Source organism: Stegodyphus dumicola, chromosome 9 (assembly GCF_044657685.1).
Source record: "Stegodyphus dumicola isolate Sdum_Otavi_A_Nest chromosome 9, ASM4465768v1".
Taxonomy (NCBI): domain Eukaryota; kingdom Metazoa; phylum Arthropoda; class Arachnida; order Araneae; family Eresidae; genus Stegodyphus; species Stegodyphus dumicola.
This window is the reverse complement of record NC_140776.1, coordinates 4,351,046-4,377,519: the sequence shown is the minus strand read 5'-3', so window position 1 is coordinate 4,377,519 and position 26,474 is coordinate 4,351,046. Positions and strand designations below refer to the sequence as shown.

The window sequence follows — 26,474 nt, the reverse complement described above, 5'->3', positions numbered from 1 at the left end:
TGAGAATTATTTAATCGAGAGTTTGAAAGGCTTGATTCTAAAGGAAAATAGAAGAAAATGTTCAAAAACGCAAAGAAAGAGGATTTAGTAACAGTTCTATTGGAAATTGGCGAAGAAGCATCCCCAGATTTGAAGCTGGTAGAACTGAAACACAAACTCCAGAATAGCAAGGAATACATCGAAGATGCTGATTTCGTGAAAGAAATTCTGATTACTACAGTGGAGAATAGAAAAAGAAAAGAAGAAATGGAAAGAATGCAAATGGAAGAAGAAAGAATAAGAACAGAAAGAGAACACGAAATAGAACTAGCGAAGATTCGAGCAACTCAAAATGAAGGAAGTAGAAGTCCAACACCTTTAATACAAAACACAGAACGAGAAACCGAAATTTCCCTGGACAAGCTGATCAAAGGAGTAGAAACACTGACTATACCAGTACCGAAGAGAGCAGAAGAATGGAATATATTTTTCGATTCTATCGAAAGAGCATTTAAGCACAAGAAGGTTCCTGAAGAATACAAATCAGAAATATTATTGAAATTAATTGGAGAAAAAGCTTCAAATGTTCTTGTTTATATAAAGGAGGAAGATCTGCAAAATTACGAAAAAGTGAAAACTCTTGTTCTGAAGGAATATCAACCTACTCCTCAAACCTATTTAGAAAACTTCATAAAAACTAAACGTTATTCCGGCGAAACGCATATCCAGTTCGCTTCAAGACTAACAGCTACATGGGACTATTACTGCAAGTCAAGAGAAGTAAAGGATTTCGAAACACTCAAGGAGTTAATTATTTCCGATAAATTATTCCAAGCATTAGATGAAGAAACAGCTGCACACGTCGCAATACGCCAAGGAAATAAATGGCTGAAGCCTCAAGAATTAGCTACAGAATGTGATATTTATTTCACGGCCAAAGGAAAATCTTTCGACGAAGTTCGAAATGGAATTAAGCGATCACCGAGATTCCTGGATACAACATGTGCACACGACAAATATATTCCACCACCCATGAGAAAAGAATATCCAAAACACGAAAGATTTCACGCGAGAAGAAAAGAATGTTATATTTGTGGAAATTATCAATACATCGCGAGAGATTGCCCAGACAAAAGAAGAAAGAACGAAACTGCAGTAAATAAGAAGGGAAAGGATGATTCCAAAACTCAAAAAAATTCAAACAGAACATCAAAAGAAGAAGCCATCGTAGCTAAAGTAGAACTCATCCCATCTACGATCTGAATTCGCAGAACGCATCGTTCAACCACTGCAAAAAGTAGATATTTTTATTAACTCTGAGAAAATCGAAGCTATTGTAGACTCTGGAACGCAGATAACGATCGTCCATTCATCGCTCATTCCAAATTTAGAGGAGAGAGAAGGAGGTAAAATATTGCTAACACCTGCTTTCGGACAACCAATTGAAACAAAAGTTTGCCGTGTACCTATTTACCATAAAGATCATGGAAGCAATATATTTAATTTTGTGGATACATTAATTGCAGTGACTGATAAGCTAAATGTGCCTTGCCTAATAACTCCAGAAATATACGAACTCTTGATTAATCCTGCGGCAGAAGAACCAAACGCAGAAAGAAATAATTACGGAAGCGAAAACTTACAAACTTTTTTCGCCAATGCACAGTCAAACGACAGCGTCGATTCCCCCCCCCCGCTAATGCTTATGGAGGAGAAAAACGAAGAGGAGGAAGGGAAGAAGGCGAGTGTTTATGTAAACACAGACTTATCGTCTGCTGAACGCCTACGCGAAGAGCAAGTTAACTGTCCCTCGCTGAGAGAAGCATGGAAGCTAGCAATAAAAAAAAAGGAAATTATTTATTTATTGATCATCTTTTACATCACCAAGAAAAAATATTAGGACAGAATGTTTTTCAGTTAGTGCTTCCACTTAGTAGAAGAGCACAAGTGTTGGAATTAGCACATAGTTCCATTTTCGGTGCACATCTTGGGATAAAAAAACAAAGGAGCGAATACGATATTCATTTTATTGGCCTGGATTAGCACAAGATGTTGAAACCTTTTGTAAAACGTGCAAAGATTGTCAGTTGAAAAGTCCAGAAAAGCGATCTGACAAGATTCCCATCACACCGGTCAGAAGGCCAGGATTACCTTTCGAAACAGTTAACATCGACATTATTGGACCTATTGAACCTTCCTCTGCTAGGAAACATAAATATGTGTTATGTCTGGTAGATCAACATTCCCGATGGCTAGAAGCCATTCCACTGAGAAGCTTGACAGCAAAAGCCACTTGCGACGCGCTTTTGGAGATTTTCATGAGAACAGGAATCCCTAATACAATAGCTAGTGACAACGGAAGTAACTTCGTTTCAAAATTAACTAAAGAATTCCAGAAAAGACTAGGTTCTCACCCTAGGTTCTCTACACCTGCTTACAGTGCTTCAAATGGATTAGTAGAAAGATGGAACAAGTCCTTCAAGCAAATGTTACATCATGTCATCAGGACTGATCCTTCGAATTGGGATAAGCACATCCCATACCTGCTCTTTGCATACAGAGAAGTACCAAACTGCACCACGGGTGTCTCACCATTTCAGCTGATGTATGGAAGACAACCAAGAGGTCCTTTAGCAGTACTGAAGTCTTCATGGTCAGGAGAAATACCTATACCACCTAATCTAAGTGAATCGGCAGTGGATTACTTACAACTTTTAAAAATAAGGTTAGAACAAGCAGCCGAACAAGCCAATTTAATTGCAAGTGATAAACAACAAAAATATGCTGAGTACTTTAATCGGAGATCAATACCAAAAAATTTCAAAATCGGAGAACAAGTTTATTTACTCATACCAGATTCAAATAACAAACTCTATGCCCGATGGACTGGTCCAGGAGAAATCGTGAATCATTGCCCACCTCATTCCTATAAAGTAAAACTACCTGATGGAAAGATCAAACATGTTCATGCAAATAAAATTAGAAAATTCCAAGCTAGTGTCAATGCAGTTGGAGTGATATTTGAAAATGAAGAAGAATTTGGAGAAATTATAACTTTACCAGGAAAAGATCTCTCGACCCCCCTGGAAGATTTTAAAATAGATGCAAATCTGAATTTAGAAAATTTGAATCCGCAGCAGAGAAGAAAATTGATAGCTCTTATCAACAAACACCGAACACTATTCACCGGAAAGCTGAAAATAGCTAAAGTTGAAGCTCATAAAATTAGATTAATACCCAATATGGAGAGGAAGAAACCTTACATTTATAGGATTCCTGAAGCATTGAAACCCAAGGTCGATGAAGAAGTAGAAGAATTATTGAAATCGGGACTAATAGAAGAAAGTAATGCAGAAATAGCTCATCCAGTAGTTTGTGTAAGCAAAAAAAAATGGAGATATCAGATTGTGCTTAGATTATCGAGCTTTGAATGCAGTGACGAAGCCAGATGACTTTCCTATGCAAAATGCCATTGATTTAATGTACAGTATAGGAAGAGCCAACGTCATAACAACTTTAGATTTGCTGAAAGGATATTGGGCAATTCCCATGGAGGAACAAAGTAAAAAGTACACATCGTTCAAAACTCATCGAGGTCAATATCAGTTTAAAGTGCTACCCTTTGGATTAAGGAACGCAGCAGCAACTTTTCAGAGAGTAATGAATAACGTGCTGAAAGAATTTCAACAATTTTCAAGAGCCTATATTGATGACATAGCTATATTTTCCACGGATTTCGACACTCATCTCCAACATCTGGATAAAGTTTTTACCAAATTAGAATCACTTGGATTTACTATCAATTCGAAGAAATGTTCGTTTGCAAAACCTCAAATTAAATATTTAGGACACATCATTGGATCAGGAAAACATCAACCAGATCCCGAGAAAATAGAGGCAATCAAGAAGCTGGAAACGCCGAAAACGAAAAGAGATCTTAAAAGTCTGTTAGGACTATGTAATTATTATCGCGATTATATCCCAGGGTATGCAGAGATCGCCTACCCACTCACAGAACTCACGAAAAATAAACAACCGGAAATACTCGAATGGAAAGAAATTCATGAGTCAACATTTCAACAACTGAAGGAACGATTAGCGATGTCAACGGAGCTGATCACCCCAACACTGCAGGATCCGTTTGTCATTCATTCTGATGCATCCCAAATCGGAATAGGTGCATGTTTGTCACAGCAAAGGGGAGAGAAGCAATTTCCCATCTGCTACGCAGGCAAGAAATTATCGAAACCTCAACAGAGCTGGCCGACTATAGAGCGTGAAGCTTATGCTATAGTATGGGCATTGAAGAAGTTTGAACCTTGGATATTCGGTTCATCGGTGAAAATTGTGACTGATCATAATCCTCTAGCCTTTATAGTGAGAAAATGCTCCGCAATCGTCCAAATTACAACGATGGGCCATAGCTTTGCAGAAATATAATCTCGAAATAGAACATTGCCCTGGAAAAAAACTGTCAAACGCGGATGCATTATCCAGACTTCCCACTTGTGAACTTTGAACATTAATTTACTGTTCATCTTCACGAACATTTTGTATAGTTAATAATTAGATAGTTTCTTTGCTTTTCATAATCATTTTACAATTTTGTGCAAATAAGATGTTTATGTAATTTGAAATAGATAGAGAAATTATTGGATAACAAATATTCGAGGTAAGTGGTAAATTTAGATATTTGTCTCCCAAGGATTTAAATCATGCTGCAGCATCATTAATTAAAAGGAATGTTAAGAATATAATTATATATATATATAAGAAACTTAATAATTTTACTGTCATCATTGGAATAATACTAGGGTATATTTTAACATGTTTATAAAAGAAAATATCAACTTGGTTTCTTTGAATTAAGAATTGATAAATTGTTACAATAATAATAAGGTTCGGAACAAGTGAAGTTAAAAATGATTTATCTATGTTTATATATAAAAATGTGTTATCTATGTTTATGTAGTAAATTGAGGTATGTCTATAGTAATTGAGATTTGAAAATTAGGAGAGAATGTATAAAAGTATATGTAGTTTTTTTTTCTTTTTCACGTTGATCGCAAACAGTTGCTAGATTTTAGTTTCCAGATTGCTGATTGATTTGTAAATAATATCAACAACAATCTTACGACGGGGGTGTGACATCTGGCGACTGTTTGGCGATCAACAGAGCATGCTTGGCGCAGGTAGGTCTTCTTCGAGAAGGGTTAATGTATTTATTAGGAGTTGCATGTTAGCCTCGGAAGAGGAAGGTAGTAGATTGTACTATGCGGTAGGAGCGACGTACTGCTCTGAGTAACTATTATATTATGCTTTGAATTATATATTTAATAAATGTTTGTTTCGTCTTGCTAAATGGTGCCTTATTAAACCACGAAGTCATCACAGACGTAGAGTTCCTGAGTTTTGTTGCAAATTTTAGTGCATTTCCGATACGCACTGTTACTTTATAACGGATGGTAGAATTCCGTTTAAACTTTGACTGCTATAATTAAACTCTCCTTTTATAAGATTTGAGACGTTAGGCATAACATTGGGCATAAATAGACTTTCGGTTGGAAAACTTTCAAAATTGTCTTAAATTAATATCTCTAAATGCGTAAATCGTAGAAGGCACTCAAACACTCTACAGAGACTAAAATAGCTGACCACTAATACTGTTAATGCAAATGATAAAATTAATTGCTCTTTAAATAAATTTTCATTGATTATATCATTGTAATTCTATACTTTCCATTTGAAAGTTTTGTAGTCAAATCTAATATCAACTAATTTATTATCTTGAAAACATTAAGATACTAATCTTAATGTTTATAATATTATAAGATAATCGTATTTCAAATTCTTCTAATAAAATGACTATCATTGACGCATATTTTTTCAGGTATAATTCTCTTGTCCTGGTAGAGTTTCAGAATGAATTATATTGCTACTGTTAACATAAGCTTAAATTCAATTTCGAATATTATCATTCCTTGAAACATTAATTTTTGAACAAAACGTTAGAGCAAAAGAGTTATTTTTTTCCTTAAAGACGTATGCTTCATTAATATCAAAAAATACCTTCACGGAAAATCATCCAAATATTTTTTTTTAAATTTAAAGTATGCATTATATACACTTATACTTGTTCGTTTTGTGATTACGCAATGCGAGGTTCATGGAACCTTTTATGTTACAGTTTGAGCACGAGTGCCGAAATTACTATAAGAATATTCATAGCTGCAATTACAAAAACTCTAATTTGTTGATGTGTAGTTGAGCTAAAATTAAGGCAAGGAAAACGCTATTCATAAATAATTTTTTGTGAAAAAATATGTTATGTGTAAAATTTATTTTACAGAAATATTTAAGAAGAAAAGTCATCAATATTTATTTTTAGAGAATTAAGAAATTTTAGTAAGAAAGAATGGTGTTTTATTGATTGCTCATAATTTAGTTTAACATAGGTTTGAACTAAAATAAGAATTACCACATTATTTGGTGATTAATTTAAAAATATGCATTCTTTGTTTCTGTAAAAGATGGTTTTCAATCTAAATGTGATTTTCAGTGATTTGGATGCCTTCATATATGATGCTACTGTTCTTGAATATCTTGCTGGGCAAGACAACGAATGCCGACTTTTAACGGTCGGGACGTGGTATGCTATGACCGGCTATGGTTTTGCACTTCCAAAGAAATCCAAGTATCTCAGTATGTTTAACAGAGCTATGATACAGTACAGAGAAAATGGTAAAGCGTTTTTTATTCTATTTATTGTCCCTTACTATACTCATAATTTATAAGAAAGTCAACATTTACAAAAGTAATCAGAGAAAAAATATTAAATCATAGAATATTTTTACATATTAGAGAGATAGTAATTACCCATATCATAATAGTTTAGAATTTTCTACTTCTTAATTACTTTAGTAGATAGATATCATTCACAAATAACTGTAAAGTTTTATTGAATAAAGAGTAAGGTATCATTACAGGCACAACATATATCATATTACAAAATAATTGATGAAACAATTAACGTTTTAGGTAATCGACAAATTCGTCGAACATTCTAGTAATCTACCATCTGCAAATTCGAATATTCATGAAATTCCTCTTTGGGTTCTTTGACTTGATATATCCTATATTCTTTTTGGAAGAGGGGCACAGCCTAGAGTAATATTGTAGTTTCATTGCTCTGATTACAGTGATAATGTTTGACCATGGCATGGTTTAATGTAATAACCATAGCATTCTATACAACAACCTATTCTAAGATAATGAACTATAGTCTAAGGTATGCATTAATTGGAAATTATGCATATCATCTTGAAATTCTATTACGCCTTTGAAGCCTAAGCATTTAAAATCTTTCCTCTACTCTCAACGCAAATGTGCAACATGGAATAAGAACGAAATTTTCTTGTAAAATGCTTAATCTAAACAGCCTTTGCGTGGTTTGTGAAAATTATTTAAACAAATAGGCATTGTTATCACTTGCATCGCTCTCCTGTAGTGTAACATCGTCTTCGTAAAATTACTCTTGTGCCAGTTTTATATCGCATAATTATTCCACAACATCTTTGAAAAACTATTGCTTCAAGTTGCCAAAAATGTACATCTATACATATCTACTCCGGCTCTAAATCCATACGTGCCTACTCTGCATCCATACGTGCATACTCTGAAATCGTGCATCCATACGTACTGTGCATTCGTATGTACCTACCATGCATCCATACGTGCTTCTGGAAGTTCAGTAGAGTCACCTGTAATTCTGTATGGCTTGTCATAAATTTTTAAAGTCTCGCATACTTCTTTTTTAAGGTAACAAAGCATATAAAAGCTATCTTAAAGGAAATTATGTCTTAATGACAAACTTAACAAAAGTACTGGTTCGTATTCACTTTTAAGGGGTAAGGACGTCACGAAACATTCTATGCATGTGGCTTTTCACATGGATTCCATCACAGACCACGCTACTAAATCAGGAGTTTTAGTAATGCCATTCATGGGCTTTTCATATAAATGTGTGCTAATAAAGGTAACATAAGAAATTTTCTTAAATAACAACCAAATGAATTTCTTATATTATGATTCATTCATTACCCTATCAGAACCCAAGAGGTCCATCAATGGTTTGTTTGATTAATGGGATCACCAGACACTGATAATTAGACCCGGATTCGAATCCTGAGTAACGGGCTGAAAGCACGAAAGTTTTAATGGTTTTACCTATTTGTAATGTGAAATATTATCAAGATTGTCTTATAAAGGTCCTTTAGATGACATCACAAGTTAAGATAGCTCTCATATGCTTCTCCGTTCTCAGATAACAAAACATTTAAAACCGGAAGTATTAATAATATCAAATTTTAGCTACCTTGCTAAGATGTAATCTGTTTTTCACTTTTCTAAGTCAAATAAAATAGTTTTTTTATTTAAAGATAGGTAATTCTTATCAATTATCCAAGGACAACCTATGTGTGAATAAGAATATCTTAAATATCCCAAAATAATAATACTAATATCAATGTCTTAACCACCGCAAAATGATAGAAGGGCACATTCATAAAATAAAATTAATAGAAGTAAGCCATAAATTTCATTACAAACATGGATGAGCCTTCAGTCATTCCGAAAAAAATGTCGCAGCTAAGAAAATCTCTAATTGCACTAACATTAAAAAATGTTAAAATAAAATAAGCCAACTAAAGACATGAAGAAAATAATTAAAAAGGAAAAGTGTTTCAGATATCTCTTGGTAGAAATAATTCGGCTAGCGGACGTATATATAAAATCCACTCTTCAAGATTACTCCTATGAACGGAGGCATTCTGCCATTGAAGCACAGAGCTAATGTACTTAGAAACTAGACTGTATTTCAGCCAATCAATTGATGATTGGAAATTGTGTTTTTATTTCTATGGCTAAAACTGTTTCAGCACTCCAGCATTTCAGAAATGAAGCTTTAGCGACAAGCGTTTTTAAGCAGAATACTTGTTTCACGTCGGATGGCATCAAAAGTTTATAAACATGCAATTAATACAAAAATAGCCATAATATTTTAAATAGCTTTTATGAAATTATTTGAACGACCCTTTCCTCAGGCAAATAACCCAAGATTGCTCAACCGTAATTATATAACACTATCCATTCCATTATAGAGAATTTAAGTCTTTCTTGGCTAAAATACATCATTATAAGAATACAATATATTTATAACTGACGTTCTTTAATGAATATGCGCAACGTTAGGATAGCATTATTATTGAAACTATATTATATTGAAAATATTTATGTTAAAATAGTTTAACATTAGATGCTTATTAGCATGGCTTAATTTGCTTGGGAAACGAGTTTGAATTTCTTTATTTATTGAGTTCATGAGATATTCATTTTCCATTGATTTTCCATGTATCTTAAAGATAAGAATATATTTTATTGAAACTTAGTTGAATCAGACGCCTCAAAGGTGTATGAATACACTGTAGAGCATTCAAAGCGAAATTGGCTTGGAGCTAAGCAGATATGAAGAAAACTATAAAAGTTCCGTATAGAAGATACTAAGCTACATTTAACTGAAACTATAAAGATTTACTAATATTTAGATCTACTTCTCTAAGGTTACAGCCGAAAACATCGCGGACGAAAACGTCGCGGAGAAAACAACGCAAGGCGAAAACGTCGTGATACAAAACATCGTGGGAGAAACCATCGCAGTTCTAAAACATCGTGATTCAAAATATCGTCGTCCAAAACAAAGCGGTTAAAAAATTTCGCAGTTTAAAAACATCGTCGTCGAAAATATCGTGGTAAAAAATAAAGTATCTACAAATCATCGCATGACGATAACATCGCAGACATGCTTTTTTCAGGCTTTAATAATTGTAAATGGATGTTTCCATAATGATTGAGGGTAAGATGGAAAGAAGGCTAATCTTTACTTTAATATTTTTATTAACTAATAAATTTTTGCTGAAAACGTAAGAAGGAAATTTCAGCATAGAAAATTAAGGCAACTTATAGCACTTAATAGAATTTTAAACTGACATAGTTAGCTAACAAAGATCATTAATAAATCATTTTTATAAAGTTTTTACTGGTAATTTTTCATTAAAAGTATAATATAAAAATGTTTAGAAAAAGGAAGCTTTGTAACTGTGTGACCTTATCTATGAAAAATTGCTAATTATGAGATTAATTTCTTCACTTTTGTCAATCTAATACTCTTATAATGAAATTTATTTCTTGTTCTGCTTCAGTTTATTCTTAAGTATTAAGTTTCCTTCTTACTTTTTCAGCAAAAATTTATTAGTTTTTAAAAAATACGAAAGTAAAAATTATCTTTCTTTCCATATCGCGCTCACAAATCAATATGGGAATATCCATTTACAATTACTAAAGCCTGCTAAAAGCAGGTCTGCGATGTTATCGTCCTGCGATGATTTGTCGATGCTTTATTTTTTACCGCGATATTTTCGAAAACGATGTTTCTAAACTGAGAAGTTTTTGAACCGCTTTATTTTCGACGACGATATTTTGTACCACGATGTTTTAGAACTGCGATGTTTTGCAATGTTTTCTCCCACGATGTTTTGTAGCATAACGTTTTCGCATTGCGTTGTTTTCTCCCCGACGTTTTCGCCAGCGATGATTTTGCCGCGATGTTATCGGCAGACATCTTCTCTAATTGCTAGGCCTCTTTTAGCTATCTAAGGAACTGCATGTATTCTTTCACAAAATATCTTGCATACACGCTGCACGAATTTTATTAAACTCCGAAAAGGTTGTGCATGAGCTGCAAAACAGTTTCAAATCTCTCGTTCTCTAGATCAGAATTCAAATCTTAAGCCATTTTTCCTGTCTACAGTTCATATTTTGCTTAATATATCTTTAAGGTATTCATGCCCTGATATATCCGAAAAATAAGTCTCCTTTACTGCGAAATATCACTTGAACTTTGGACAGCGCAGCATTTAGGGAGTCAATATTTGATTTTATTCATTACGTAAAAATTAACTTTGTTTCGAAGGAAGTACATATTTATGCAAATATAAGGAATTTTAAAAGTAAAATCACTTCAATATCTCTGTTTGTACAGAATTTTGATTAATCCGGCAACTCAAAAGTTTTGCACTCGAGTTACGATTGAAGCAGAGGTTTAGAGCATTACCTTAGAAATTACTTCAGAATTCCATATGACCATAGTTCGCATCCAAATGTGCATTATTTAGTATAACTTTAAGAACGTTTTATGATATGTACACGTACTATGAAATCTTTTTTTCGAATCATTAATGGCCATACATCTCTGCACAGTGAACGAGACAAAAGATGCATTATGTATGTATGTATATATATATATATATATATATATAACTTTGCTAACTATTACTTGTTTATGCCAGTGACTTTATCAGTGCAGTTCTTTTAAATGTTGCACATGCTTTTCAATGATTTAATCTCTTTCAGGTGACCTTGAGCGGTTGCAAAGGTTTTGGCTTCAAGGTGCTTGTAAACCGACAAGGAATAAACGGAATGTAAGCAAACCGTTAGATGTGAACCAGTTCATGAGTGCGTTTCTTCTATTAGGTTGTGGAGTTTTATTCACCATCTTAGTGTTACTATTAGAACATATTTATTTCAAGTATATAAGAAAACATCTTGCCAAAAAAGACACTGGTGATTGCTTCACTCTTATAAGTCTTGTAAGTAAATGGGGATTTTTAAATTATTTACAAATTTTCTTAAAATTAGAATTAAGTGCATATTTTTCATCAAATTATATATTTATTAAGTTCCAAAATCTATTACAGTACTTCCAACTTCAACATGTAAACATTCGATAGCTGTGAAATTAAATTAATCTACAAATGTTACAAAGTTTAGTTCGTTAGATATTCCTCTATGTGAAGAACGAAATATATTTTCTCGCCCCTATCTGCATGCTGATATTATTTTGTCAAATAACACCGAGGTAAATATCCGAAGATTTTGAACAAATATATTGACCTGTTCTTTTTGCCGAAGAGTGTTCTACAAACGGCTCTAGCCATTTTATCCATCCATTTGAGCTCCTCGTGATATGTGTGCATGCGGATACTAGAAACTTCTTACTTACAAAAATAAACTGCATTTATAAGAAGAGTTAGCAACATCAGTTAAGTAACATTCGAAAACTGATGAGGATAAGCTTTAGAAGATCTTTATACAGATCAACATTCTCGAATGGATAAGAATGTTTCCAGCAAATAAATAACGTTTCGAATTCTACTATATCCCTATTCATTATTTACTCTGATATATTTTGAATCATCCATCACTTTATATTATATGAATTTATTACAAGTATATTGTATCAGACTGTAGACTCATTAGGTTTTTTGTTTTTAAAACAGAAGACATGAAACATGTGGAATACCCTAGCCGGGACTCGAACCCTGAACCTATCGAATAAGTGTCGAATATGCTTCCAATTATACCATGAAGGCATGTGGAAAGGAGGGAGAAAATACCTTGTAATACATTTGAAGTTACCTAATAAACATTTCTCTAAACAAATATTTCTCATTTCATTAAAATTTCCGGTCATTCATGATGTGAGATCAAGTTTCATTAACAACAGTCTTTATGCTGATTACTTTTTATTCTGCCTTGTTTCTTCCCATTCGCTCAGCAAAGGTTTAAGCAAATTTTATAGCAAACTATGCATGCGGAAATGAACGAGAAAATACCTCATATACTTCCCATTTTAAAGAGCGACTAGGGATTAGGAAACCCAGTCGCCAAATATTGGTGGTGACGAACTATCGTCCACCACCTTTTTAGTTCGGGTCCCAGTTTTAGAGTCATTAGACTATTTTGAAACTGGAGACGTGAAAAATGTGCAGTGTCTTCGCCGGAACTCGAACCCTAGACCTCACGAATATTCGTCAAGTATGCTTCCCATTATACCACGAAAGCATAAGAACAGGAGGAAGAAGATATCTTAATAACATGAAAATATTATAAAGTATCGTGGAGCTTCCGAGAAAATTATGTGAAGCAAGGGGAGTCATCCCGCATTTATGCAAATCAGCATATATTTTCCTAAACAAATAAACCTTTCAGTAGCATGAATTAAAGTCCAATAAATGAATATTTTAATTTGATTTAAAATTTCAGGGATTACCTTAAATGGCAAGTAAACCAAGTATGATAATAATCATATACAAAGCTTTATTTGGTTTTATATATACATTCATTAATATACTTCTTTACAAAATATACTCTTAGTTTGTTCCATATTCATACGGGAGATAATAGTCCAGAAGATCAAACCGAAGTGTGAGTTGTTGCTATTTCTCCTTCCTTCTCACCTGGAACAGGCCATAATGACAGAGATACAAAATAAAAATATATTGCTATAAAACATAATTTTTTACAATGAGTAGCAATAAAATGTTATCTATAAAGTTTCAATGTTGAGAGAATAATATCGATTCTCTGCTTTATAACAAGTAATTATTCTGTGGATCTGAAATAATTTACGTATGGAGCACTTTTATGCTTAAGCTACACCTTAATGATCTAATACAACTAAACTTTTAAAGATAGAATTAGTAAGATTTTTTTGAGCTATTGTACTTTGTAGTTACAAAATATTTAAAAAGCGAAAATAATTTTAATTATATATTTCAGTAGCAAATTATAATTTAAAAAATAATTTTTTATTAATTAGAATATTAATAACCCTATATTTTTATTCCGTACTTCAAACATTAAGGAACTGAGCTTTTAAAACTATACAACTAAAATAAAAAGTGCGATCTAAATTGCGTTTCATACCGCAGTAAAAAATAGTTCCCAAACAGAAAAATATAATACTCTAAATTTTGTTTATAATTGTAGTTAAATTTTATTAATCATAACATATTTCATTATTTAAAATAATAATGCATTTACTTTGGGAAAGCTTTCATATGTAGGTTTAAAGTATAATTAACCAATAAAGCCTAAAATATAGTATTACACTAATAAATATTTTTCTCATTTCAAAATGATAGTCAGAATACAGAGCGAGAACGGCGTCGGCTCAGTAGGATGTAGAACCACCGCGGACAGCGATGCACGAAGAAACACGTCTAGGCATAGAGTAAAAAAGAATGCGGATGGTGTCCTGAGGGATGGCTCTCCATTCCCTTTCAACCATTTGCCACAGTTCATCTTCTGAACGAGGCAGGGGCAGAGTCTGCAAACGGCGTCCAATCACATCCCACACATGCTCCATTGGTGACAGGTCAGGAGAGTACGGTGGCCAGGGAAACACCTGTATACCTTGCAGAGAATGTTTGCAGATGCGAGCACTGTGTGGTTGGGCGTTATCCTTCTGAAAAATTGCATTCAGGGCCGCTGAAGGTGGAGGATTGCCACCGGCCGCAGTACATTATCCAAGTATCGTTGGGCCATCATAGTGCCTTGAATACGAACTAGAGGTGACCTGGAAGCGTAGGCAATAGCGCCCCAAACATTATGCCACGTTGTCACGCGGTGGGGCGTTCCACAGTTATAGCCAGATTAGTTCTGTCTCCACGCCGACGACACACACGTATGCGGCGACTGTCACTGGATAAACAGAAGCGTGACTCATCTGAGAACACGACGTTTCGCCATTCTGTCATCCACATTGCTCCAGTCCGACACCATTCTAAACGTTGGCGTCTATGCTGTGGGGTCAGGGGCAGTCTTCTTAACGGCGCCGTGAGTGCAGGCCACGTTCAATCGACGGGAAATGGTTCTGGTGACACGGGAACATCCAGGGTATCTTGCACATGCTGCAAAATCGCAGTACAAGTAACTTGCGAGACCGCCACAGCTTGTCGGCTGATGCGTCGATCCACGCGTGCTGACGTCACTCTGGCTGCACCTGCACTGCTCCTTCCATATTTCCTCGTTCCAACCATGTTCGCCATAGCCGATGCACCGTGCTCGCATGTGGGTATCAGCTGCGACCAACCCGCCCGCCCTTCTCAGACCAACCCTCCCTTCTCAATCCCTATGTAAGGACCAACCCGCCCTTCTCAGTCCGATCACCATACCCCTCGTAAAATCGTCTATCTGCTGGAAGTGCCTTCGTTGACGGCGGCCTGGCTTTCTCTCCTATTACGCGTATTCTCCGGGACAAATCTCAACTTTCTTCGATAAGTCGTCTGGCAGAAACAACGACACGAATATTGCCCATTCTGCACGTTCTTTCTGTTATATCTTACTTCACGTGCGTCGGAGAGCTGCGCATTTCACATCATTCACATAACTCAGTAACGTGCGTCTACTCTAAAATTAGCATAAATTTCTGACCACTCCTTCTTGGTAGTGCATTTTCAATATCGAGCAGTGTATTCAGAGTATATGTAGATAATTTTGCCATTTTACAGATTGCAAAATTCGTTATATTGCTGAAAATGTATTAGGAAATGTTTTTTTATATACATTTATGAAAATGGAAAACTTCTTTAGTCACACATCTTGCCCTTCTCGTATAATTTCACTAATTTTGGTTTAAATGTCTGCTAATATTTTCCTATAACTCCTTTTTTCTTCAAAAGGTAACACAATTTGTATTCTAATTTACAGAGTATGGGCAAATCGCTGAGTTTTCGAGGTGCTGTTTATGAAGCTACAGATATGCTGAGACACCACCGGTGCAAAGATCCAGTTTGCGACACACAGTTGTGGAAAACTCGTCATGAGCTGGATATGGCAAAATTAAAGATACGTCAGTTGGAAGCCAGTATACAAGGCGCCCTTAATTCGCCAACATTTAAAGAGTAAGTTATTTTTTTTTAAAATCATTTGACAAGAGGTTTACAGCCGCAAAAGTGACTGACTGGAATGTCACACTTGCAAACTCTGTCAGCACCAAAACAATAGGAAAGGCAAAGTATTTTTGCGTGAGCTGCAATTCAAATGCCACTCATCAGTGATCAAAATGCCTGTAAGAGGAGAAGGTAGTGCCGAAGTCATAAAACCTGGACTGTAGATCAAATGTTCCCTTGCAAAGCATACAAGATCTCTATTTATCCATCCCGAGAAGACTGTAAGCTGATATGAATGCCAACGGTTTTCTTCATATCGGTCACAGAAATATGTTTTCATTTCGGTGTTTCCATATATTTGTTCACTCCTGTATTTTCACATAATGAACTATCTTCTGCAGCTCATTTACCAATACTTTCATAACTTTCATTTACCGATTGCAGCCCAATTTGATGCTATTAAATATTTTAAAGAAATTCTCAGAATAAGGGATGTAGTCTAATTTAATTATATTTAAACAAAAATGATCATAACATTCTGGAGCAATGGTCTAGGTTTTAAACATAAGTTTGTTTAGTGGAATTACATACAAGGTATCCTATGAAGACCTTCCAAACTCGGTACAGCCAGATTCCTCGCTTGGAATATATAAAAATTCCCCAAATAACTGTACGCAGGGTTAAATAGAAGGCTAGATCACTCCTTTGTGTGTCTCCTCGCCAACACGACCCTCGTAAGGAAAAGGAGGTTAACAGGAAATAGCTCTAATTCAGAAGTCAAACAACAAAAATCACCGTTATATTTACAAAACTTTTCCAGGACTAGTTTCGATGGTTTTACCGAACCACCATCCTCAGCTGCAAAACCGCAAATGCAAATACATTTGTATTTTTGTTGTTTGACTTAATATTTATTCGGCGTGTTATTGTGTCTTAATTAGGAAACAGTCCGTCATCACTATGTTGCATCTGCTTTGAATTTGCCTGTTTAAAACTAGCAATGTAGACATCTCAAATTAATTTTAATCATTTATATTGTTTTCTAGAAAAGCAGTGTCAAAGTCAAACTGGCGGCTCTCGAAGTAATTTTATGCTGCCTACGAATACATTTCCCGTAAATTAATTCCTATTATTATGACAAGAACTTGAAGGAAAAATTAATGGTTTAGAGTCAGGTTTACGGTATATTCTTTGCCAAAACAAACGTAACTCTTCAGAAAATCTATAAGTATATCTTCTTAATTTGCACTGTGATATAAATCTTGTTCAAAGATTTTAAGATACAAATTTGGTCAATTTTTATTGGTAATTGTGAAAAGATAAATATCTTAAGTTACGAATTTTCTCAATGAAAATATTAGCTTTGTTTTTGAGTATATTTACATGAGAACAGAATTTTTTTTGGGGGGGGGGAGGAGTTAAAAATTCAGAAGTCTACAAAATGAACCAGACTGTCGATAAGTATCTACAATTTGTGATGATACGTTTTGAAATTCCCCTCGAAAATTACAAACTTTATGAAATTCGAAACGTCATGAGGTGGTGTAGCAGAAAGGCGTAGTAAAAACATATATTTACAGTAATTTACGTACAAAAATTTTTTTTGTTTTGTTTTGCATCATAGAAAAATTTCATAAATAAAAGATTAAGAATAGCTTATCACTATTTATTCTCAAGTTTTGTCCCTCTTAGGAAACTTTCGTATATATTAATTTAAATTACAAGTAAATTACTTAGTGTTCAATATATTACAATTAGTTGAATAAATGCCAGCCTGAAAAATTTAATATTTAGTTGTGAGTTTGAATTCCAAATTGTGACCAACAGAAAGTTCTTGCAGATACTAACGTTTAGATTTCAAGCAAAATATAAGTATAAATTTGATATTTTTCTTTGCGTTATTTTTATTCGTATGTTTTCGTAAATACTTAGTAAAATGCTTTTATTTAACTAACAAAATTTTTTTTGTATAAAAAAAGTTCACGCCTTTTTTTCGTGATCGATGCCTGTCAAATGTTTTCAAATTGTGCATTGGTCCGTGTGCAGTGTAAGTTCGAGACCACTGTTGTAAAGTATCGTTTATGTAATATGTTTATGTATGGAAAGTTATTTTGTCAAACTTTGTCAGGCAACGATCTTGTACTTGTTTAAATGTAATGTATGTGTATAAATGTGAGCGTAAATTAGACAATTAATTAAAAAAATATATGTTATTACATCAAACCAGAAGATGTAAAAACTCCGATGTAAAATTTATAATTAAGCCAAAAAAAAGCAAACTTAGGTTAGACTCAATCTTGAATAATACTATCAACTTCAATAGCAGTCAAACATAAGTTCGTCTTCTTTAGTTGCAGAAAAACGAAATGACATATATACTCAAAACTCTACCAAACTAAGGTTTTTTTCTTACTATAGTTATCTTAGAAAGAATAAAAAAATTCTCTAACTTAGTATGCAAATGAAGAAAAGGTAATGAATGCCATATTTTTTTTCTCTATGATTTAATGATGAACACATAGAGAATGAAAACTGCAGCTTTTAAGAAAACGTAGCGTAATTTACCTATTATTTTAAAATTCATAAATAAGTACGATTAACTTTTTAAACCTCATAAATGCTTACAGTAATAACATCTTCTTTTCTAAATTAAAGATACTTTTTCACGTACAGTTTTTTTAAAGCTACTTTTCTCAAAATTAAAACTTTTATTTCTTTGCTGAGAATTGCAGTCAGTGTCAACATGACTACATCATCACTCCTCATTTCTTGTTTCAGGGGGTAAAGCTTTATGAACTATCTCTTCTCTTCTAAATCCTGATTATAACCGTGCGACCCATAGCTTTCTAGATAAACGCGAAAAAAACGTATGACATCATATCCTGAACAAGAAAAAAATTATTGGAAACATGAACATGGGTATATTCATAGAAAAATTATTATCGTTACATAGGAAGGTGTTCAAAATGTTCACCGCACATAGCAAGGTATGCATGCGCGTGCTGTGGAATCAAAGGATTTCGGAGATGACATGCCCTTAGCAACATTACATGGACTGTAGTTCCAAAATGATAGAACTTCTTCGCATTTTAGCGCTTCTATACGTGAATAGCTGGCTTGAACGTGGGAGATCTAGTTTCATGGCCACCAAATCTGATTCAAATCACCAGATCTGACACATTTGTATTTGTCTCTATGTCTTTCTGTAGTAACTAGGTCTCAATTAAACAGAAAGTCACTTAGTTGCTCTTCTTCATTTTGCATGTACTTTAGACACCATCATCTACTACAACGTGTGCAGTCAGACATTCCACGGGACGTGCATCACATGCGCGGTGAACATTTTGAACTATTCCTCAATGCTAAACCGAAATAGCATCGGTTCTAGCGAAATTGCTTCGGCTAAGGAACCTCCAATAGCAGAAGGAGAACTTGTTTATCAGAAAAGTTTCTCCTGGCGTGGCTAGATGTGATAACAGCATTATATAACAATGTTTATCAAGTGTCTGTAAGATAATGTAGAATACAAGACACTTCGTTCTGTAATCTAGTCATACATCAAGCAACATAAATAGAATAATCTAGCAACTGTATATCCCAATTCTCAAATTAATCTTGCAACAATATGTCTATAGGTTTCCTTAGTTTAAAAAAAAAGGCAGATCTACACAAAGAACAATATCAAAATATTATTTGTTTTCTTGAATGCCATTCAAAACGTCAGTTCTTTAATTAGCATACGTAATTACATGTACCAAAGGTAGTGACATATATTTTTTATCATTATTCAGAAATTCGTCTTGATCTTCAGTGATATAATTAGATCTGTATTTGTTAGGACTGATTTTCATGCAAAGTAACTTTTCCCTGTTGTTAATATAAAAATTTTAACAATGCAACACGCGTTGCGAATCTCAAGTATTTATATTCCCTTGTCTTGAAAACGAATAAAATACAAGAGAAATGATATTTTATTATAAACTGATTTGCTACATACTTATTACTTCGCATTTCCAAATACATCGCTTCCAAGTCAGTTCCAGGCACATTTTTGAATATAGTTGTTGCGAAAATTCCCTGCCGAAAGGTTCAGACAACTTATTCTAATATGTATGATCCCAGTGAATAAAAGAAGATAATAACAGTTATTTTGCATGAAAATCAGTCCTAACAAATATAAATCTAATTATCTCACTGAAGATCAAGACGAATATCTGAATAATTGATAAAAAATATATGTCACTATCTTTGATACATGTAATTACGTATGCTAAGTAAAGAACTGATGTTTTGAATGGCATTCAAGAAAACAAATAATCTACCCTTATCTTTAGAGACTGGACAAATTAAGAGAAATATACATGTTCTCATTAACTATGAACTAAATCCGTGAGGAGCGACTAATCTAATTATTGGAAAAGCTAAGAGATTGGTGTTTTTACTTTGTGTTCCAGCAGTGTTCGACAAACCTGCCTTTGGGAGAAAATTACGAAAACTTCGATTAGCGATAATACAACAATGTTCAACAAGCTAATCATTGAAGAAAAAAAAAGTGATTGGGATTTCGATTTTGAAAGTGAAAAGTCTGCTTCAAAATCTTAAAAATTTAAATTTTCTCCTACTTAATTTACTTAAAAAAACTCTAATCTAAATTCTGTACAATAATATCCCCCTTGTGTTTATTAACGCATAATGTAAGTTTAGCGAAAAATGTCTCGGCAATCGGATTATAAAAGTAATCAAATTTCATATCGTATGCGAAAATGAATTTACATTTATAAGCTAATCACGATGTTATATGGAGATTAGTGCATAAATGTATATTTATTCTTCAATATGGCCATCGATACCACTAATAACCATATTTATAAGGTCTATAATGCGATTAGCTGTGTCACTTCCATACCATTGGGTCTATATTCGCATCTCTGAGAAGATGTATTCGCATCCCTGAGTAGAATTTTTATGCGTCTTCGCGGTATATAGGTATTTAATGAGCTAAAAGTCCCATCGAAAGTTCGTAGTCACTAAGTAACTGAACCCGAGTTAACCAGAGAACATGGTGCTATTTCCATCAAAATTAAGACAAAGCTTGGAAAATTCTAGTATCACTTGTAATGTTATCAAGGCTTTGAATGGCAGGCTCTGACACCTGCCTCTTAACTATGATAAAATTTGAATACTAGATTTGGTTAAAATGCGTTTCATCGGATCAGGAGGATAGCTTCAGATCACTAGGTTTAGGATTAATTCAGATATCTAAACAGCTTCAGATCAGGAGATCAGTAATAACAGCATATCTGTTAACCTAATCAAAAAACTTGGCTAGGCAATTAAAAGGAATAACATTTTTATGGATTCTGATATACGTAAATTTTTTAAAGACCGAAACTGTATTTATCCAACATTTAGAGTTCTTATGTTTATATGTAAAAGGCATGTTAAAATGAGGCTTAATTAATGTTGTTAACAAATGAGAGGCGTTAAAATGCTTGAGAAAACGTGCAGTTATTTCAAGAAAAGAATTCAAACCCTGTATCTGCGGTAACAACAGGAACCGGCTTTGACATAAATCCGCTTGATAAATTATCTTTCTTTAACTTATGTTTGATAATAACTAGCGTTCTGTTTTCTTTTTCAGATGGTCAGCAGATTATGCCAAGCCTCGAGACCTAACGAGGAATTACTTTCAGAGCAACGAACCACAGCTTTCGAATTTTGCACTTCCACCTGCTTACAGAACTCATCCATTGCACCCTTACGGGCCACACTACGTCAAAAACTTCACTAATATGGAAATAGCAGAGATTGAAACTGTATTATGATCACCAGACAATTGATTTGATATTTGCATGAAAGAACAGTGATTCTGGATTTAACATTAGAAAATGAATTTTACCGCAGACGCATTGAAATTTATCGTTCTCTGATTAAAAGCTACATATATTTGTGTAATTTTTTTAAACAAAGGAAATGAATATTTTCTTAACATTATGTTTCTTACAGCTCTGGGTTCTTTTATTCGTATTAGTTGCCTGTAGCCAAATGGAATATTAGCAGAGGTTTCAAAATGTCTATATATTATCCTCGAAAATTAAATGTAATGTTCTTTAACGTTCATTTTGTATGTGTTTTTTACGCTTTTGAGAACCAATTATTAACGATAGCTTAAATGAGAAATGCTTGTACAGCAGTAAATTTTATGAGATATTTTATATTAACATTTGATAGGAGTTGATTTATATCATCATTAAAAATCCATAAATTAGCTATCTTTAATTTAAAATTGAGGAAATGCAATGCGCTGATGTTTCTTCGAGATTGAATAGTTTCTTATTTTCTTGTTATGTAACTAAACACTAAATATTCTGGTCGATGTCAAGTGCAAAACGTCATATATAAAATTAGAGTAAAGGTCCTACAGTAAAAGAAACTCTTGCATTCTATTTGAGTATTGTTGCTTAACAGACCATGCAAATAATAATTAGTTGACAGATTTAATATCTGTATTTTTAAATTAAAATATTTTTGAATATAAATTACTGAATACATCCATAAAATTTCCTAAGTTATTTTTTTCCCAGTAATCTCTGTTGAAATTAAATGGAATAATATAAATTGTCACAGTTCTTCTAACATTTTGAAATTGAAAAGTTTAATGCAGAATTCAGAATTGTGAATGAAATTTAGCGTTTGCATATGAGTGACGCATGTAAGCTATAATGCAAAATAATTTAATTATCCATAAAATGTTTAAAATTATATATTATTTGAGAAAGGACATTTTTTTTTACTTTCAAGCAGATTGTTAAACTCTTTAAACGTATAACTAATTGGTGCATATAGGGAATTATTCAGCGATTTTTATTTCTCATGAGTAGTTGGTGTTAAATATTTTGAGCAATATTTTAATCTCAAATGTATGTATAAGTTTCCTAATCAAATATTAACTTTTAAACCAAAATTTCAATGTGCTGCTTCGGGAAAATTCATTTTCTTGAGCTCTTAATGAGAGTTAGATTTCATTGCGTTTGACTCTATTATAACTGGTTTGCGGAAATTAATTTTTAATTGAATCGCTAGCTAATGTGTTTTCTATCTATTACCGGATGGGGTGAAAAATGGTATGTACAGTGTGATTAAAATATTAATTTGTTAATTATGATTTGAATTGCTATAAATTTGCTGCTAAATATTTTTAAAAATTTAAGTCTTTAAGATAGATCTGACTATTCTATATTTATCATAGTAACAATTTGTTTCGACTCAGTTGCATTTTGAGAAAACCGTTTTTAAAAGTTGCTTACAATTTCAGTATATAGATAGATACTCGTTATTATGCCACTTTAGCAGCTATTTTAAGTAAATATTTCTTTATGAATATAGGTAGCCTTTCATTTTTTGCCGCATCCGAAAGTGCGTTATGGATATTCTATGTACTCAAAATGGTGTAAATTTAAGATCTGAAGGTATTTGATCATTTGAAAGTAGAATTCTAAATATTTTACTTTATAAGTGGACTATAAATGGAGTGTCAATGAAACATTTTAGTCCATATACTTCATTTCCTATAGAAATTAATCAAATTGAGAAGTGTTTGTGCTTCTTTTTGGTAGCATCAGTGTAATTATATTTTGTGATAAAATATAACGATAGTTTTTCATTGCTATAACGCTACTACAATTAATGTGCATTGTTAAAAATAATTTTTTGGCAATAACTTAGCATGGTAAAAACATGAATTTTATGCAGTGCCACAGTAGTTCTCTCAAAGGTTATAGAAAAAGATATTGAATTTATTTTCAAAGAGATTATTGAAAACGCTTGTTGAATAAAATCTCCAATTTTTCTTTATTCAATTAAAGACTGTTCCAAATTTTGTTGTAAGTACTTAGTTATCTAGAAGAAATGAAGGTTTATTTGTAAAAAATTTTAATTATTGATTAATTTTAAACATTATATTAAAAACATCGTATTAATAACATCATATTATGATGTGAATTTTAAACATCATATTAAAAAAACAAATAAACTGCCACAGAATAAATAAGTACAAAAATAGTCTAAAATTATTTTACAGTTAATAAATACTACTTTAAGTGTATATATATCCTAAAATAATAAATTTTAAATGAAAAAAATTTTGATTAATGTCCTGAAATGTTTCATCTCTCTTTTGGAACAAAAATATTTTGAGCTTATACTTTTCATTAGGCACGATCAAAATTTTAATTTGGATTTTAAGATCACTAAAAATATCCTAAATTACTTTGTAAGTTTATCGGGTGTTATATTATAAAAATTGATTTCCTTTAAGTTTAGTTTTTATTCTTTTGTTAGAAATATAATGATTAATGTTAGAAATATAATGATTAGTGAGTTTTATCATCTTTTAATCCAAATATACCTTTATATATAAATTAATCATTTTGAATGTTATGTTTAATTTAATTAGTTGTTATGTAAAATATATAGCTTCCAATTTACATGGTACCCAAGATCATCTGACATACTATTTAATTATGATTATTTGCTAAGGATTTACATTCTAATTACTTAAAGGAAAACAATTAGTAAAGTTTTAAACGTTAAATTGAAAATAAATGTTTAAAACATTAAGATTAAAATGTTCAATTTTTTAATAAAATTATTTACATTTATTGAATTGAATTCATCGATGTTGTATTTTTACATATGATTTCAGTCTTTCACTGGAAAAAAATGTCGGAAATGTAATATTCCTCGACTTAGCAATCTCTAAATGTCCGACTATAGCAACATAATTATCTCCTTGGTTTATATTTAGATGCTATAAAGTGAATGATGGATACAATTTCTTTAATTCCCAAAATAGAGATATTGTAAATAACAAGTATATCATTTAACATCGAAACATATACCTAAATTTCGAGATATTGACAAGCAGAATTTTAGCTGCCTAAAGTAAATTATTATCATTCGAACTGATTGAAACCTCAGCTGTGAAACTGTTATGTCATAATAGCATTCTATTTCATCACCTAAATTGAAAATTTTTCAGTGTGCCAAAAAGTTTTGTTAATTGCTATTGATGACGTTAGTAATCTTTTAGCTTGCGAATTAGCATATCAAAATGGAGAGAAGTTTCTGCGTAAGAAACAACATTATGAATTACATGTATGTAATCATGAGTGAAAGAAATTTTAATTTATAAAAACAGTTTGCTTAACAGTCTTCATGTCAGGTTAATGCAAAAGTATTTCTCTTTAAAGAAAACAAATTAAATTAAGAAATTTGTCTTAAAATGTTTAGTTCCCATGAAATATTAAACTAACAAATGGAAACATTGAAATGTTTATGACAATATTGTTACTGAATGGCAATAACAATGGATAATAATAGCAAATAAAAGGTGTTATTTTCCTCTTTATGGTTAGCCCAAAGTTAAATTCAAAAATCAGTAAAGTTGTTTTATTTATGCAGCAAAAATGCAGTTTATCATCCAGTCTAAATGAAGCATGAAGAGAAACACTATTTAGAGTTATTAAATTAAGAAATTTGTCTTAAAATGTTTAGTTCCCATGAAATATTAAACTAACAAATGGAAACATTGAAATGTTTATCACAATATTGTTACTGAATGGCAATAACAATGGATAATAATAGCAAATAAAAGGTGTTATTTTCCTCTTTATGGTTAGCCCAAAGTTAAATTCAAAAATCAGTAAAGTTGTTTTATTTATGCAGCAAAAATGCAGTTTATCATCCAGTCTAAATGAAGCATGAAGAGAAACACTATTTAGACTTATTTAAAGAATCCAAGCTGAAGAGTGTTGCTGATTAGTATTGTATTAATCAATAATGAACTGAAATATTTATAGGAAATTTTGAAGTCCCTGCTTGCAATGAACTGTAACTATATTATAAAATCCAGTAATTTTATTCATACCGATAAATGAGTACTTAAATATTTGCCTTGTAAACATATTCATTCGTCATCGAAATACTTTAGATTTTAATATAAATAGTAAAAACAGTCTTATTTACTGCAAATTTTCTTCATTAGTCTTGACTTGAAACAGCTTTAAATAACATAATCATATATAATGAAACATAAAATACTTAATTTTACTCCATTTTGAATGAAAAATGCTGGTTCACAATGGTGCTTATACTATAGAAAAGAAGACTGTTCTTCTACATTTTTCTCTTTTTAAGGTTGTTGAAAGAAGTGATGTGTAAATAAAATTAGATATACATCAAAGTAGTAGTAACGGGTCTTGCATGTTTACGCATAATGATGCATGATGCTTTTTTAAGCCGAAATATTGCATGCGCATTTATTTATTGCAGATTAAGTGTACATGTATGAACATATATAAATATGCATATACATATGAAACATATGTGTGGCTTATAAATGTTTTCAGTTGAGAATAATTTTTTTAATATCAATAAAAACAATTTGTTCAAAATGTGCTGTCCTTCATTTATTTTTTTATCATGTATCGTACATTCAAATACTAGCAAACTAAATAATTCATGTCTTATTATGGATGCTATAGAATAAAATCATTAAGTGGGAATTGAGAATAAAACGCAATATAATTACAGTTTTCCGAATCCAGAATAATAGTTATTCATTATTATACTATCAAACAAGTTTCAGACACAATACTTCTCTTTTTATAAGCATGTACTTCTTTATTTCATATATGCTTTGCTATG

At 32.4% G+C, this 26,474-nt stretch overlaps 1 protein-coding gene across 3 annotated transcripts in view; it reads left to right on the top strand.

The window, feature by feature from the left end:
• Positions 1–26,215, top strand: part of LOC118192858 (glutamate receptor ionotropic, NMDA 2B-like) — a 152,467-nt gene extending 126,252 nt beyond the window's left edge. For 2 of the 3 annotated variants that reach the window (XM_085823174.1, XM_085823173.1), the window contains 4 exons: positions 6,539–6,720; positions 11,446–11,681; positions 15,586–15,779; positions 21,409–26,215. In XM_085823174.1, the coding sequence (XP_085679300.1) occupies positions 6,539–6,720; positions 11,446–11,681; positions 15,586–15,779; positions 21,409–21,592 (796 nt within the window). In that variant the 3' untranslated portion in view covers positions 21,593–26,215. Of the gene's footprint in view, positions 1–6,538; positions 6,721–11,445; positions 11,682–12,371; positions 12,492–15,585; positions 15,780–21,408 lie in introns of those variants that run through there. The other variant, XM_085823175.1, reaches the window with a different exon arrangement.
• Positions 26,216–26,474: the final 259 nt, after the last annotated feature.